Consider the following 15,993-nt stretch of genomic DNA (forward strand, 5'->3'; position numbering starts at 1 on the left):
TTTTTTTTTTAAATGAAGCTAAACCACAAGGTTTCTAATTAAACTCGCCTAACACTAACGTTAAGAACAAAACTCACCAATGGGATATTCTGAGAAAGAGCAGGTATTTGACAACAAAGCAAGATATCTTTCGGACAGGGTGATGGCACCCCACTCCAGTACCCTTGCCTGGAAAATCCATGGACGAAGGAGCCTGGTGGGCTGCAGTCCATGGGGTCGCTAAGAGTCAGACACGACTGAGTGACTTCACATTCACTTTTCTCTTTCATGCATTGGAGAAGGAAATGGCAACCCACTCCAGTGTTCTTGCCTGGAGAATCCCAGGGATGGTGGAGCCTGGTGGGCTGCCATCTATGGGGTCGCACAGAGTCGGACACGACTGAAGCGACTTAGCAGCAGCATAACTTTGCAACCTCATTCACTGAGGGTGACGTTTTTGTTTCTAACTATGTTGGGTTTTTAAAAATTATTTAACCATTAAAAAAATTCCTTGAGATGACTAGCTCTCCTGACTTCTTTTATATTCTGATGGTGGTCCCCCACATGCTGTTGGGACTAAAATCTTATTCATGAAAAAATAGCTTCCAATGGAAGGTTATTGGAATTACTTAACTGGTACAGTTACACAGATTGTAAACACCCAGACTGTAAAATCTGGATCTATCCGTTACTTTGGTGCCTAAGTTGACCAGTGATGTCCTGTCTGGTCACCTGCAGAAGATCTGCATCTCTTTCCTGTATCATCATAAAACCCTGGTAAAGCATGGAATGCATTCATCTGTCTGATGAAAACAAAAGAAAACCCTCCTGAGTTCAGGTAAGGTAACTAGCCAGTCAGTGGTTCCCACAAGCACTGACTGTCGTCGGACTTCTGGCATTGGTCATCAAGAGGATGACGGAGAGATTGGATAGGTCACTGCCAACCAAATACCACTTCTAGAAGAGGAATTTTTAATACTATGAATTGCTAATGGACATACCATGTATGCCTAAATCAGTAACATCACATAGGGCATAAATTATCACTTTTCAAAGCCATAAAATGAAAAAGAACAACAATAAGGTCCTATTATATAACACAGGGAACCATATTCACCATCCTATATTCACCATGATGGAAAAAAATTTTTTTCTAAATGTTGGGGGGAGCTGGTGGTGGTGGTAAGAATATACCAACTTCTATAGAAAACTTTTCATGTACATCTCCTCCTAGATCCTAAGTATTTCCCATACTAATAACACTTGGTCACTCTAATTAGATTCCCCAAACCTTTATTTCAGGATTTAATCTATATTTAAGCTCTTCAGATCAATAACATGACAAAATCATGAAAAAAAAAAAAAGAGAGAACCATCAGGGTATTATCAGTGTGCTTCTGTTTTGTTATTTTGCTGCTGCTTTCCCTAATTAATAGTAAGATTTCTGAATAGCTTTTCCAAGGGACTTGATCCTGCCTGCCTGTGGGTCTTCAAACTCTGCTTCAGTGCTTCCTCGATTGGGCGATCACACACCCATTGCCCACCTCCCCCTCCAAGACTAGGAAGGCAAGACTGACCTTGACTTTCTGTTGGTGGTGGTAGATCTGCCAGGCAATGTGAACGTGCATCGCGCACCACTTCCCTGGTTTCTGGAACGAAAAAGAGCAACATGGTCAGAAGGAAGAGTTCAGGGGGGAAAAAAAAAAAAAACAACCCTTCCATTTCCCCAGAGCTGTCAGCAGATTTTGGCTGCAGAAGCTTTCTTTTCCATGAAACAAGAGGGCTTTGTCTCCTCCAAGGGCCTTCTCTCTGCTGCAGCCCGGGACCCGGGCCGGAGGAAGCACCCCTCCCCGGGCGGGCAGCACCTCTCCTCCCACAAGAGCCGGGGCTGGCGGCCACTCCTCAGAAAACCAGCCCCGAGCAGGACCTCCCCGGTTACCAAGGATAACGTGGCAAAGCCCGAACCCCACTTTGTGCCTCCTCTGTCTCTCTCTTTTCTGGCGCCAGCTGGCAGGCCTGGTGGAGCGAAGCCCTGCTGAACAAATGCGGCCAGGCTATATAATGCAGATTGGCTGTTCAGAAGAGCTAATTAGTGAATGTCTGTGAACCAGTTTGAAAACGAGAGGGGACAGAACCCGTGTCACCTCCCCCAACACTGTTTCTTAAAAAAACAAAATACCAAAGCAGAACAAAGCAAGCCAACACATTTTCATTGAAGCCCAGTTCCCACAAGTGCTCCACTAAGAGTCAACTGCCCATTCATGTTGGGCGGCACTGATCATTTCTAAGCAGAAAACAGACAAGAAAGAGATGAGAACGCATGCCTTTCCTTCTCTCTAGGCCACTGCAGAGAGCCAGTGCCGGTCCCGCCCTCTGGGAGGACGTCAACCCCAGTCTCTCAAACTAGTTCCTGTCTTGCTTTCTAAGCTGGGGAGCAGCTGCGAGCCTGTCTCGCAGGCTCACCCAAGGGGGCAGGACCACCTTGTCCCACTTCACTTGTATTCCCGCTACACACTCTACCCATTGGCATCACTGACTCAGTGGACGTGAGTCTGAGCAAACTCGGCCGATCTGCGAAGGACAGGGAAGCGCGGCCTGCTGCGATCCAGGAGGCTGCAGAGTCAGACGTGACTGAGCGACTGAACAGCAGCAGCAGCACCGTGAGCTCCCAACGCGTGCTCAGTGACCACAGGATGGATGAGAAGAAACACTGCCCCATTCCTACCTGGGCAAAGAACAGATGCTTCTGGTGTCTATATTAAAGTGCTGTTTCTGAATGTTAAGTCACTTTCACTTGCTGAAATATATACTTAAATCCAAGTTTGAGCTCTCTCGTAATGAAGTTATGGGTCGTCTGAAATCGCCTAAGTGATGACACCATCCTTTCTCCCCCTTTGGAGAAAGTGAATTATCTAATAGATGTACTAGAAAAGGGTTAAGTAGAGAAATCCACTATCCGCCCCTCTTCATCTGCCATCCATCATCCCCACCCCCCGACCTCCCACATACACCAGGGAAGTCAGCATTCATCCAGAGGTTATCTGCTGGCCAGGCTCCAGACCTCTCAGAACAAACCAGCGCTCCTAGCGGCCCTTTTCTGCACCAGAGAAAAAGGTCGAATGGCTGTGACAGGTCAACATCACCTGCTGCAGAAAGGGGCAGCCACCAGTCAGAACAGAGAGACCCGGGCACGTGTTTTCTAGGTGCCAGAGAAGCAGGAGAACTCAGACGAATCCTAATTTTAGCCTAGCTCCGGCCTTTCCCTTATGTCTCCGTGAGTCAAACCTTTTGCCATAACTAACAAGAGAATCTAAGTTGAATTTTATCAGTTGGCTTTTTACCTCGATGGCCCGGCTTCCTCCAACACTCAAAGCAAAAACCATGAAGGCCATTTTCAGTCACACTCTCTGAAAAACCCAACCACTGTCTTTTCAACCTTTTCCTCCGGCGTTTCCATGGCGTGTTTCCTTGTAATGGATTTGTATTTTTAACCCTCGGGGAGTCACACAGGGGTTGCAAAACAGTTCTAGAAGAAGCTTTCTTACCCTTAACATAGGTCTGAAAGGATCTGTCAACTGTGAAGAGAAAATGACAACTTGGTTACATGCCTGTCACTCAAACAATTGCTCTAATTAACAAATTTGTAGTGCTTCATTAGGAGGGGAAATTAAAATGTTAGAATTTTACTTTTAAATGAAGCCCTTTTAGAGAATAATTAACCCATTTTCACACTATCAAAAGTGCCAAGCGTCCCCTCCCCCCCCCCACCAAGCCTTGGTACATCTACGCTGACGAGCCCCTGGACAAGTTTAATCAATAGCGATCTGCCCTCCGGCAGAGCGATTTGCTCACGTTACACATCTGAGGAGTTTCACTGTCTGAGCAGCCCTTCCCAACCTCAGCTAAGCATCTAAGGGAGGCGGCCTTCAGACTACAGACAGCTGGATACTAAGAGTAACTGGGGAGAAGCCTCCTTTCCCGACTATACAGTAGAAATAGGCTATTTTTAATAATTATCATTGGAGGTATTAGACATTTTAGAGAAGTTCACTATATAGATGACCTTATTTGCAAAGCAGAAACAGAGAACAAATATGTGGATACCAAAGGGGGAAGGGGGGGCAGTGGGAGGAACTGGAAGACTGGGATCAACACATATACACTAATGATACTGTGTGTAATATAGATCCTTGGAGAAGGGAATGGCTACCCACTCCAGTAGTTTTGCCTGGAGAATTCCATGGACAGAGGAGCCTGGCAGCCTACAGTTAACAGGGTCACCAAGAGTCAGAGATAACCAACACCTTCAATGAAATAAAGTGATATTTAACACTTTAATAAAAGCAAATAACACTTTCAAGAACATAAAATAGATGACTAATGAAACACACCATGTGGCGCAAGGAACTCTACTTAATACACTGCGGTGACCTGACTGGGAAGGGAGTCCAAAAGGGAATATATACATATATATTACATGTATATGAAGCTGATTCAGCCTGCTGTGCAGTAGAAGGTAACAGAGCACTGTAAAGGAACTTTACACATCTTATACTCAATACAAATTAATTAAATAAAATGAAGTTCGTTACACCAAAGTTCATACAAATAACACAGTTGAGTCATTTTACGTATCTACCTAACTCTGGTCATGATTTCAGATAACCTTTGCCCTTACCTGGGACAAAGACAATATTGTGAAAGGTAATTTTTTTTTTCCCCCACATTTACTATGAAGATGGATAATAATCAATGAGACAAGATCATATCTGCTGTGTAACTTCAGATTCTTTTTGAGTTGGTCTGTGTTATGAATAAATAACACAACCGAAGTGTAATGGATATTTTATTTAGCTCCAGAGCACAAAAGGTTCCTTCCCACATTAGAAGCAGAGTGGCCGGAAATACTGTGGGTACGGGGTGAGCTCCAGAAAGACAAGCGCTTAGTGCTTTTCCATTCAAAATGTTTTATGGCTTGTGTGAGAGAGATTTTAGGAGATGGGGACAGAGAAGGCTGGTCGGGGTGGGTGGGGGAAACTGTGCCAGCTCAGTGTCAGTGACCGTCCCAGCCTGGGCTTAGACCATAAGCCACCCTTTCTCCCCCATGGAGAGTCACTCCCTGGCGTCACATGGCCGCAGGAGACATTCTATTTTCTAAGAGAAACTAGCGTTAAGTGTTAGTCGCTCAGTTGCGTTCAACTCTTTGTGACCCTATGGACTGTATGTAGCCGGCCAGGCTCCTCTGTCCGTGGAACTCTCCAGGCGAGAATACTGCAGTGGGTAACGTTCCCTTCTCCAGAGTATCTTTCCGACCTAGGGATCAACCCTGGGCCACCTACACTGCAGGCAGATTCTTTACCATTTCAGTCACCAGGGAAGCCCCTCAACTAGCATCTTCTTCCACAAAATAGAAGGAAGCGCAAAGGCAAGAGGCACTCCGCTGGGCTGCCTGCCCTGGGGACACAGGTGCTGTTTGTTACCCAGGGACCCAGCCCGACCTTGCACTTACCCTCGGGTCCTTTTGGAGAAGAGTGTGGGGGACCGTCCCAGGTCGGGTGGCAACATCGATCGGGTTGGACGTCTACAAAGTAATGAGACCACAGCTTAGGAAGCATATGACACGGGACATGAAACCAAGGTCTTCCTTCCTTTCTAAATGACCGCGTTCAAGTGTCCTTTTTTGTTTCATTCTGGAATACAACTGGACGGATCCACCCTCCTCTGAGATCCCAGATGCTCTTCATGAGGCCCTCCCCGACTCCCTGGTCCTCAGGGGACCTGACCAAAGCCTGCCCTGTCCCAGGGATGGCATTTCTGGGCAGAGACAGGAGAGACGGAGATGGGAGCCCGGCCCTGAAATCCATCTTCTGTGTCCTTCACAAGCCCGTCACTGTGGGTTTTTTGCTTTATCACCACACAGTCCAAGAAATGCTTAAGTGAACATCAGTCTAACCTGCGGGACCAAGTGCTTCTCATCAGAATGACTGAGTGTGCTTCACAGACATTAGGCTACCTCTACATTTTAACTGGCAGATGATAACAAGGAATTACATTCAGTAATTACTCATTAGTGGTGGTGGGAATGGGACAAGGGAACCTAATTTGGGGACCACACAGACCTACTGTTATGTGATTTCTAAAGTAATTCTGCACCATCTTTCCCATTCCCAACACCATTCTTAAATGGCATTAATGATAACAACTTCATCTATAGGCTTTTGTCCTTTGAATGAACAACAACAAAAAGCCCATTGCAGGCACAAGGCACCACTTTCTTAGTGGGTAAAGGATTTCGAATATTTTTCACCAGGTATTTTATTTAAGAAATCACAACTTCTATGAATCCCTTCACACCAGGAAGTTAACTCGTGTGGAAATAAAGAGCCCTCAGTTTAGGCACCAAGCTGGCCTGCAAGAAGGGGGAAAAAAAGAATGGGAGAAAGAAAAGCAGTCAGCTGCTGTAGGGCTAACAATTAAGCTAGAGTTGTTAACAGCCTGATTTGCATACATATGAAGAACTCTGCTAATGAACTGCAATCTACATATTCAATCAGTAAGATGGCCTGGAAAGGCCTATTTCAACACCAGGAGAGACACTTTCTTGCCCAGATGTAGTTTTCTGTGTGATTGGATAATTGTGACTGAGGGAAATCAAGAAATTTATGAAGTGACCTACCAGTCTGGTTGGGGATGCACGAGAGAGTTCCTGTAACCTGAAGGGGACTGACCAGGCTCTGAAAGGGTAGTAAAGAGCCCGATGGGGGGAAGGAGTTTAAAATCACCATCATTTTGTCCCGAGATGGGAGGTGTTGTGTATGGCCATCCTCAAGCCCCGCCGAGGTCTGATCTGGCACAGGAGCTGCAATTCCATGTAGGTCCCTGGGATTTTGAAGGTGCAGCCATTCTCACCCCTAATGCTTTCTAATTTTTTTCTTTTCTAATTTTAGGGCAGCATGCCTTTGTTAGTGTAATATGCGCTCATCCTGGGAGAGACTGGCCCCAAATTTGTGTTTTATCTTTGAAATGAGATGGAAGGAAAACCGAAATCACACAGCAAAATTTCCTGCTTTATAGTCTAAGAATGGCTACTCTAAGAAATACTTTTCTGAAAATCAAGTAGGGGCTGTGATAGATGTAAAGTCACAAAAAAGAAGAGTATTCTGAGAACTAACACCTTAGTTTTGGCCCTTGGAGATCACTCTAGACCGAGTGCAGGAGAGTATCACTGGCTAGGTAGAAAAGAATTCTGTCGTTATAAAGGGCGAAAGTAAAAGTCTGAGTCGCTCAGTTGTGTCCAACTCTTTGGGACGCTATGGACTGTAACCCGCCAGGCTCCTCTGTCCATGGGATTCTCCAGGCAAGAATACTGCAGTGGGTTGCCATGCCCTCCTTCAGGGGATTTTCCCAAGCCAGGGATGGAACCCAGGTCTCCCACACTGCAGGCAGATTCTTTACCATCTGAGCCACCAAGGGAAGCCCCTCTAAAGGGCGAAAGGTTAATTTATCTCGTGCTAGGATGGTAGTCTTGACCTTGGGAAGTTGACCCCGGCATCAGGGTCAGAAGCTTCAGAGAAGGCAGAAAGGGAGGAAAAAATAAGAAGGCACTGCCCTCCACCTGGAAGTGGACTCTCTCTGCAGACAGAGGGGACTGAGGAATGAAATGAAGGAGAATGAACACAGTGAAAAGGATACCATTTTAGTTTGGAATCTTTTCCCTCCCTTCTATTCCAATCAACAAGGCTCAGCTTTGCATCTTTGCTAATCATGGACATTCTCAAGGATAAATAACTTGATGCACATACATCTGACGTTTCATGTAATTCCTGATCAGAAGCTTATGTCCACAGTTTTGGTGAAAAAACAAAAAATACATTATATCTATATCTATATATATATCTAGTGTTTCCTTTTTTTAACAGAGCACAAGAAATCCTAGCTCAATTGAGATGACATGGGTAGTACAGATTAAAAATTAAATTCTGACTGAGTTTACAACTAGATGGACTAGAAGAAAATATTCACACTCTAATCCCAGTGGTCCATTTGGATGGAAAAATGAGTCAGTGGCAGGTAAGAGGAGGGGAAACTACCCACCCACCTTAGCCCGAGGCTCCACTTACAAGTTCGAAGGTGTTGTTTTCGATGTGAGGTTTCTTACCTTCGGCTGAAAAGCTCCTTGCAGTGACCCAAAAGGGCCGGTGGGTGGAATCATAGGGGGGATGCCCGATACAGCAGGAGGATAAGAATGGAAGAGCTATGGCCAAAGATGGAGGGGGGAGAGAAAAGATTTTAGTAGGAGGCAAACGACACGTTCACATTCCCTTCCCACAGAAAGACGTCCACATTAGCCAGCCAAGTCATCTCAGTTTGATGCCATTAGTCATAAGAAGCCACAATGAAATGATCACACAGATGTGCCATGAATTCTTAACTTAAAAAGTTAAAAGTAGTTCAGAATCAATCAGCCAGCAAATGATGTCCCAGATGAGGCCATCATTAGAAAGGGAGCTTTTCTAATTATTAACTGTTAAATCGGATAGAAGTCCTAAATGGTTGGAGATTTTAATGCATATCAAAAACAGGAGGGGGTGCTGAGCCAAATAAGATGCCCAGAAAATTACAAGTTAATTAGAAAAAAGGGAAAGGGGGGGAAAAAGGAAGACAAAAAGAAGCAAGTCTTTATGGATTCCAAGATTTTACACCATTAAAACTCAATTAGTACTTTTAGATTTTTAATAGTTTTGAGGAAATGGGAAAATATATGCGCAGTCCTTGCTTCATTAGGTTGTTCCGGTAAGTGGCAGTTCCAAGGACAATTTAAATTGTCTAAAACGATGACAAATATTTGTGGAAGGGGAAAATAAAATGAGTCAGAGTACACTTTCAATGGAGCCACCCATTTTCCTATAAGACGGATATAAGCTCACTGGAGGCTATTTGAGACAAGCCCTGGACACGTCAGTCTGACCACTCAGTGGAGGGAGGAGGAGGATTCTGAATTTCAAATATGAATTTTCTTGAATTAATAGTTTACAGAGGACACAATGGAGGGAGGAAATACACAGCAGAAGACAATGCAGACACATCTTTTCCTCCACCTAAAAATGTATCGTTTCTGGAGAATCTATGCTCTGGTACCATTTACTTTGACAAACTCACCATAGAGATACAGTCTAGTGATGTCCCGCCCTTATGGTTGCACAATATGTCAAAAATACAAGAATAATTCAAGCTTTCCCTAATGATGTATTTATGTGAGCTATTTCTAGGTAATGGCTGAAATCCACTGGTAATTTCACAATCTGGTCTGTTTTCAAAGCATGTACTTTTTCCATTGGTCTTTATTTCATTTTGCTCCCCTCAATGATGTAGCGAAGTTTTTCAGACTAATTGATATTGAACTAAATCCACTTAAACAGTGATTGCAAACCAAGTGCCCTCATTTAAAACTACTTTTAAGTCTAAAATTGTGTTTTAGATACTTGAGTGTATTGTATCTTAACTCCCCTTTCTAACATCCTAATCTCCAAAGCAGGGGCGACTAAGCACTTCATATATTATCCACTATAACTAATAATATGAAATAACTCTCCCAGTACACTGTGTGAAGCAGAGTAATTAAATACATCACACTAAAACACTCAAATTTCTATTACTCTGCCTCCAAGTGGGTATTTTCCCTTTAATGTTTTCAATTTAAAAATTGGATCTTCTCACCATTTTCCTTTTCTGATCCTCTTTGAATAGAGGATTCCACCCCTCGAGTAAAAATCTGAAGTACTTGAGTAATAATACAGGAACCTTCCAAAAAACTCAGGCCTGCAGGTTTATTCTCCAGCTTACATCTAGGGCTCTCTGTGGAATATGTTTATGCCAAGACACTGCATGGTGTCTGAGGAAGTAAACTGAGCTACCAGTACAGCAGCTAAACTTTCTCTGAAGATGATTTTGTTAGATGGTCCTTAATTTAATTTAGCAAATACAGACAAAGGGCAGAAATCTGGCTGTTATATTAAGGGTGGTACCATTCATGAAATAGATGCAAAGAGAAAACCCATGGCTCTACTGGATTTTGCATGTCCATTTATAAAAATGCTTTTATGTCATAATTCTGAGCAGAGCAGTGTTGAACACTCGGGGAACCCAGGCACTTAGATAGCCTTTCCTCATCCCTTTCTATAGAGACTCCCCTTGAGCCATTTCCAAATGTCTCTCCATAACCAATTCTTAGTTGATTTCTAATACTGTCTAGCCTGGACTTCTCAGCTAATTCCTCAGTTTAGGACTGACACAGTGTCTAATGATCTAGTTCAAAGTATGAATGAATTCACAGGGTTGGCTCATCTATTAAGTGGTCCTCCACTTGAACCATAAGGTAACACTATCCAAAAATGAGAACAAAAATAGTTTAAGATGGTGAACCGACATGGCTACGAGCAGTTATTAAACGTCTTTCTTTTCAGTTTCATTAAAAAAAAATATATAAACCATTAAGCAAAGAAACTTGCAAAACTTCAGGTAAAAATGATGCAGTATACACTCCATAATCAAAATATCATGGTAAGATATTCAGTTTCTGTTATAGAAGAAGCCCTCATAAGTAACTGAACATGTAACTTCAGTTGGCGCCAATTTAGGTTCCAGAACGTTCTCTTAAAATTGCATGAAACAACTTTTATTAAAGAACAAAGAATGAGTTTAAAGAGAAGAAAAATATGCATATAAGATCTTCTTTCATTTAAATGATATTTTTAACGACTTGGCACGAGCTCAGGAAAATAATGCCAGCCACGTGGAAGAGGGATCAATGGTCTAGAAGAAATGAAAATCTGCTTCTTTAAGTCATGAGTCAAAAGAATATGCTACTTTCTTTGGAAGACATAATTCAAGATGAACTCTGGGAACTCTGTGTGTTAATAACATCTCTACTGAGGACGGAAATCTGTGATTTCAGAGGCTCCTAAAACTCTAACACCTTCAACAAAGCAGATGCCCCACTTGGCAGGACTTTAAAGTCTTAGGAACGGCTCATGACCTTTTGATTCAGAAGATGATACTGCATCTTTACCAAAAGCAAACGTCACAAAAGCAAGCATCCGAAGTGACGAGGAGCAATGGGAGTTCTTGCAAAGATGGTTAAGGAAGGCTGCGAGTCATTGACTGATCGGTGGCGAGAGCATGGACATGGAAAAGCGGCTACATTGAATGGGTAGCATGGTAACTCACACTGTGCCGGTAGAATGGGTCAACTTTTGTAGGGTATTTGTCAAACTGCAAAGGGATCAAAGCAAAAGCTAGTTACTTAGAGGAACTACATTTCTAGTCACTGCTTCAGCGGAGAGGGCCCCAAGGAAGCCTCTCTGTTGTCGGGCAGGCATCAGACTCCATGATCTCAGTGTACGCGAAATCATTCAGAGCTCCTGAGTCTCTGACCAGAAATCAACAGGAATGGAAAGTCAAAGTGAAACCCATTCAGAGCGTTGCAGGCTGTGACTACACTACAGCGGCTTTCTTTCTAGGCTTTATTTAGAGACGGGCAGGAACCAAGCGTCTGAACTAGAGAGAGGAGGCAGTTGTTCAGATAAATCAGAGAGAAGTGAGCACTGGGTCTGATTTATCCAGAGAATTCCCTCTGTCTTCATCTTTGCTTTGGCAGAATGGTACACTCAGCTGTTTTTACATTACCCCCTCGTGGTAGTGTACCACGAGGCCTGGTGTGCTGCAGTCCAAGGGTTGCAAGGTGTCACTTAGCAACTGAACACCAACAACAATTACCGCCAAACCCCCCCCCCACCCCCTACCGAGTACAAAGCAATTCCGGCCTGGCCTTACAATGTTTCTTTCAAGCAGGAAAGAGTATATACCATCATTTCTTCTAAATAATGTCCTCATCCTGTGCTGTAACTCCCATCAGTTAGATTTAACTTGTTTGTGAAACGTCTCACTCAGACCGGTATAAACTCCTTCCCCAGATAAACAGGTCCTTAAAAATATAACTGTGGAAAAGTCGAGTTCATCCAAAATAATAGATGCAGGATTTCTCCGAGGAAAAATTTTTGGTCCCAAGGCCTCACTGCTAACATTCTCCTAAGTAAGGTTTATAAAATAAACTTTGAAATACGTATTTTAAAGAAACTAAGTTGAACAAAATGGGGGAGAGGGGAGGGAAGAGAGGATGTAAAGTTTAGTGAATCACGGCATTCAAATCCTCACAGTGCCTGTACTGATTGCCTTCAGTCAAGTATTTCCTGAAATATTAAAAATAAATAAGTAAAACTCTAATCGTCACTGTTTGGGCACGCATCCATCTCAGACTAGTCAGCATCATAGTGTGGTGCTGTTCCTTACAGCTCCTAAGTTAAAAATCAACCCTAACTGGCTCCCACGCAACCCCCGGCACGTTAGTCCCAAGCCAAGGCCAAGACCATGTCACAGCCAGTGGTCCCTCACCACCGGGCTGTTTGGACCGCTTGCTGACAGCACAGCAGCAGACAGGGGGCGCTGTCTCACGAGATGCAAGAAATAACACTTTCGACAAAGCGGGTTTAGAAAACCATCCGAGAGTGGATGGGGGAACCCCGGGCCGTCCAAGTCTCCCACCGGTGCTCTCCCTTCCAGACTTCCTAGGATTCTGTGAGCATTTATTTGCTAGCGCAAAACACCGGCAGATACATTTTTAGATCTGGTGGTAATTCCCCAAGATATCTCAAAAAACCAAAATCACCCGTAAGAACTACCGACACACTGGACGTGACCGCCTTGGGGAGCATCTGGAATATAATCCACCCACAGCGTTAAGAATAACGGGTCAGAAAAGAGCTCCTACTTCAGGCCCTGGGTCAGTGCCACCTGGAGCCGGCGTATCCCAGAGACGAGCAAGGGCAGGGGGCCCCCCCCGCCAATCTGCTGTGCCCAGACGGCCCTACGGGGCTGCGTACAAAGAGCGTCGCGCTCTACTTATCCTCACATTTCTGCCCGGGGTACGCACCATGGGCGGTGCTGGCGTCGGCATGATGGCGGTGGGCGGGAGCGCGTGGGGGAAGGGCGTGAAGGTGTGCTGGTGCGTGTGCTGGTGCGTGTGCTGATGCTGGTGCTGGTGCTGGTGGAACTCGGTCCGCAGGTAGGGCGGGGGGCCCAGGGAGGCCCCGCGGTCAGCACTCTGAGAGGCCAAAAAACGCGTGTTCAGTTCCTGGCGCAAGATGTCTTGCTCTGGAAAAGAAGAAGAGGCAGACGGTGACACCTTTTCCGGGGCCAGTCATTTCCTCCAGAGCAGGACATCCGAGGAGCTCACTATGGAGGGCTCCGGGCCGGGACATGGGGGCTGGGCCCTTGAGGAAAGGGACCGCCAGGCAGACAGAGGAGGCTAAGGCCCAGGCAACAGCCTGACTGTTCTCTGTGCAGGCTTTCAGGAACGAGGGGTCCACCAGCGCCGTGGGCACACAGGGTCCGGGCTGAGTGGCCAGAGGTCAAGTCTCAGCTCTTCTCAGGGTAGCTGAGTGACCCAGGGCACTGCCCATCACCATCTGTGTCTGTGTCCTCATCTGTCGAATGGGGACAACACATTGCCGGTGCTGTGGGTTTGTTTTGAGGGTTAAAGAAATGAACATTTTTAAGCGCTTAAAAGTCAATAAAGCAGAGCCTTCATGCCCTCTTCCAAGGATAAACCTCTGCTCTACAGCTCTCTGTACTGGTGGCAAAGCTTGGCCACAATGGACCCAGAGTTGGGATACTTGGCTCAATTAATACAGGTGAGGAGCAAAGAACCCAATACCTAACCCTAAGTGTGCCTTTAAAAATCTGGGATATGTTGCCTCAAAAAGTGCATTTTCTCCACCCAAGGTAGAAGGCCTCATTTAATTGTTAGTTGCTCAGTTGTACCCGACTCTGTGACCCTGCCAGGTTCTTCTGTCCATCGGATTCTCCAGGCAAGAATACTGGAGCGAGTTGCCATTCCCGTCTTCAGGGGATCTTCCCGACCCAGGGATCGAACTCAGGTCTCCCACACTGCAGGCAGATTCTTTACCATCTGAGCCACCAGGGAAGCCCTTGTTTGACTAAAACAAATCCCTTAAGCCACGATGTGACTTAAGATCCTGGCCTGAAACAGACATGGGGTGTGGAGAGCTTTTGTCATGCCCATAGGGCCCAGACAACCTGTGCTTTACTACTCAGCGGGCAGACCTGGTCAGAAAAGCCTCATGACTACAAAGTTCTATCTGGCAGAATCCCCTGGATCGTGACAGGCTGGGATGGGGGCTGTTGGTACATTTTCTGCAGACTCTCAGCCCACTGGGGAATGGAGGAAGAAGACATACTATAAAGCGGACCATGGTGAGTGGCTCAAACCTAATCATCAGGGACAACAGACAGGGAGTGAGGCCTTGGGAAGGGAGAGGGGGAGCACGGAGAAGCCAGGCCAGCTCTTCCCTCCTACCTGAGTAAGTGCTCCCGGCCGGGTGTCCGGGCACCTGCAGACTCCCAGATGTCAGAGGTGGTGGAGGAGGCAAAGCAGTGGGAGGGGCAAACATATTGGGGTGATGTGAGTGTGCGGGGGGCTGGAGGGTGGGCGTGAAGCTGTGCAGGGGGCTGTGGTTGGGCAGTGACAGGGGGAACGGGGAGGCCGAGGGGTGGTGGGAGATGTGTGGGGGGGCGGGCTGAGTCTTCGCTGGAGTGCTGCTTCTGCTACTGCTGTTGGAACACCAAAAAAAAAAGAAAGGGAAAAAAGGGGTCAGTAATCAACTTTCTTAAAAACAAAACAAAGCCAAACAGAGCCATGTAACACTTTTGCTCTCGCTTCTTCGTCTTCGCAGGTCCCCACCCTGTGCACAGAGCCTCTGCTGAAATCGCAGTTCCTCTAAACCGGCCCCACAGCTGTGGGCACAGTGAACAGCAACTCCTGCTTCAAGCTGCCCCCCATTGCCCTGTCCAGAGAGCTGCCCCTCATCCCCTGTGCCAGCCACTCTTCCTACAGGGGCCACGCCAATGGAAACGAACAAGCTGGTGACCTGGGCTCGCCAGGTCTGTCTGCTCCGTCTTCTGTGAAGAAGCACAGGGAAGGGGGAACCAGGGAACTCGGGTGCCCCATCACCTCCACGGACTGGAGGCCACAAAAGATGGGCCTGGCCCCGCGGAGGCAGCTTACTTCCACTGTCACAGACAGGAAAGAGCAGGGCCCTCAACCCCAGTCACCAGGCTGTCACAAGGAAAACACTACCGAAGCCATGAAGCGTGAGCACTTAGAACGACAGCCCCCGGGACAGGTGCGGGTGGGCGACGCCGGGCCCTGTGCCCGGGTCTCCACCTCCCTTTTCTTTGCAGGGCTCCTTGTGCTGCTTGTCAACCTTCCCTCTATAATCTGACAAAGACAAGACACAAGAGGCCTGGCTCCCCATGGAGGAACGCCTCCCTTTTCCTCAACCCAGCATCTTTCTCCTGTATCTCTGTGACCCACCTGGCAGAAGTCACCATGGAAACTCCTTGAACCAGATCACTCCTTGGTCTGCATGCTCCCGCCCCGCCAGGAGTTGCAGGGAGATGTTGACAGGGAGGGAAACGGCTTCCCTTCTAAGACTCCCTTAACATTCCGGGAATCTCCCCTGGTTTCCCTTCCCTGCCTCCAACCCGGGAACCAGTGGTGGGTCCCAGGCACAGCGCCTTGGACTCTCTCTTCCTTGAGCCTTCTCCTCCCTGCAGTCACTCTCAGGAGCCTCCGCAGATAGTTGAGGTCTCCACCATGTCCTTACCACCCAGCCGATCCTCAACCCAATCCCACCCCATCTTCTCCCCAGAGACCCTGTCTCCCTGAGCCTCAGACCCCTTCCCTGTCTTCCGTGCCTGCCTGGCTGAGAACACGTTGACAGAGATTCCAACGGGAACCCTGGTCCCCATGGGAGCCCCCGCGCCCACCGCCACCTGTCCCTCCCACCGAAGATGACCGATGCTGGGCGGGGGGCGGCTCACCTGAGGCTGTTGAGGCTCAGGCTGCTGCTGTTATAGGCGGACAGCGGCTGGGGG

General features: G+C 46.6%; 1 protein-coding gene across 1 annotated transcript in view; it reads right to left on the reverse strand.

Annotated features, from left to right (window-relative positions):
* AUTS2 (autism susceptibility candidate 2) overlaps nt 1-15,993 on the reverse strand; it is a 1,223,225-nt gene that overhangs the window by 16,072 nt on the left and 1,191,160 nt on the right. Inside the window, exons 9-17 of the mRNA XM_010854341.1 lie at nt 15,940-15,986; nt 14,926-15,126; nt 14,414-14,667; nt 12,968-13,188; nt 11,206-11,250; nt 8,138-8,233; nt 5,489-5,560; nt 3,525-3,554; nt 1,557-1,628 (exon numbers count right to left, since the gene is read on the reverse strand). Coding sequence (XP_010852643.1) covers nt 1,557-1,628; nt 3,525-3,554; nt 5,489-5,560; nt 8,138-8,233; nt 11,206-11,250; nt 12,968-13,188; nt 14,414-14,667; nt 14,926-15,126; nt 15,940-15,986 — 1,038 coding nt within the window. The remainder of the gene's footprint in view (nt 1-1,556; nt 1,629-3,524; nt 3,555-5,488; nt 5,561-8,137; nt 8,234-11,205; nt 11,251-12,967; nt 13,189-14,413; nt 14,668-14,925; nt 15,127-15,939; nt 15,987-15,993) is intronic.

Source organism: Bison bison, unplaced genomic scaffold, assembly GCF_000754665.1.
Source record: "Bison bison bison isolate TAMUID 2011002044 unplaced genomic scaffold, Bison_UMD1.0 scf7180017864340, whole genome shotgun sequence".
NCBI lineage: Eukaryota > Metazoa > Chordata > Mammalia > Artiodactyla > Bovidae > Bison > Bison bison.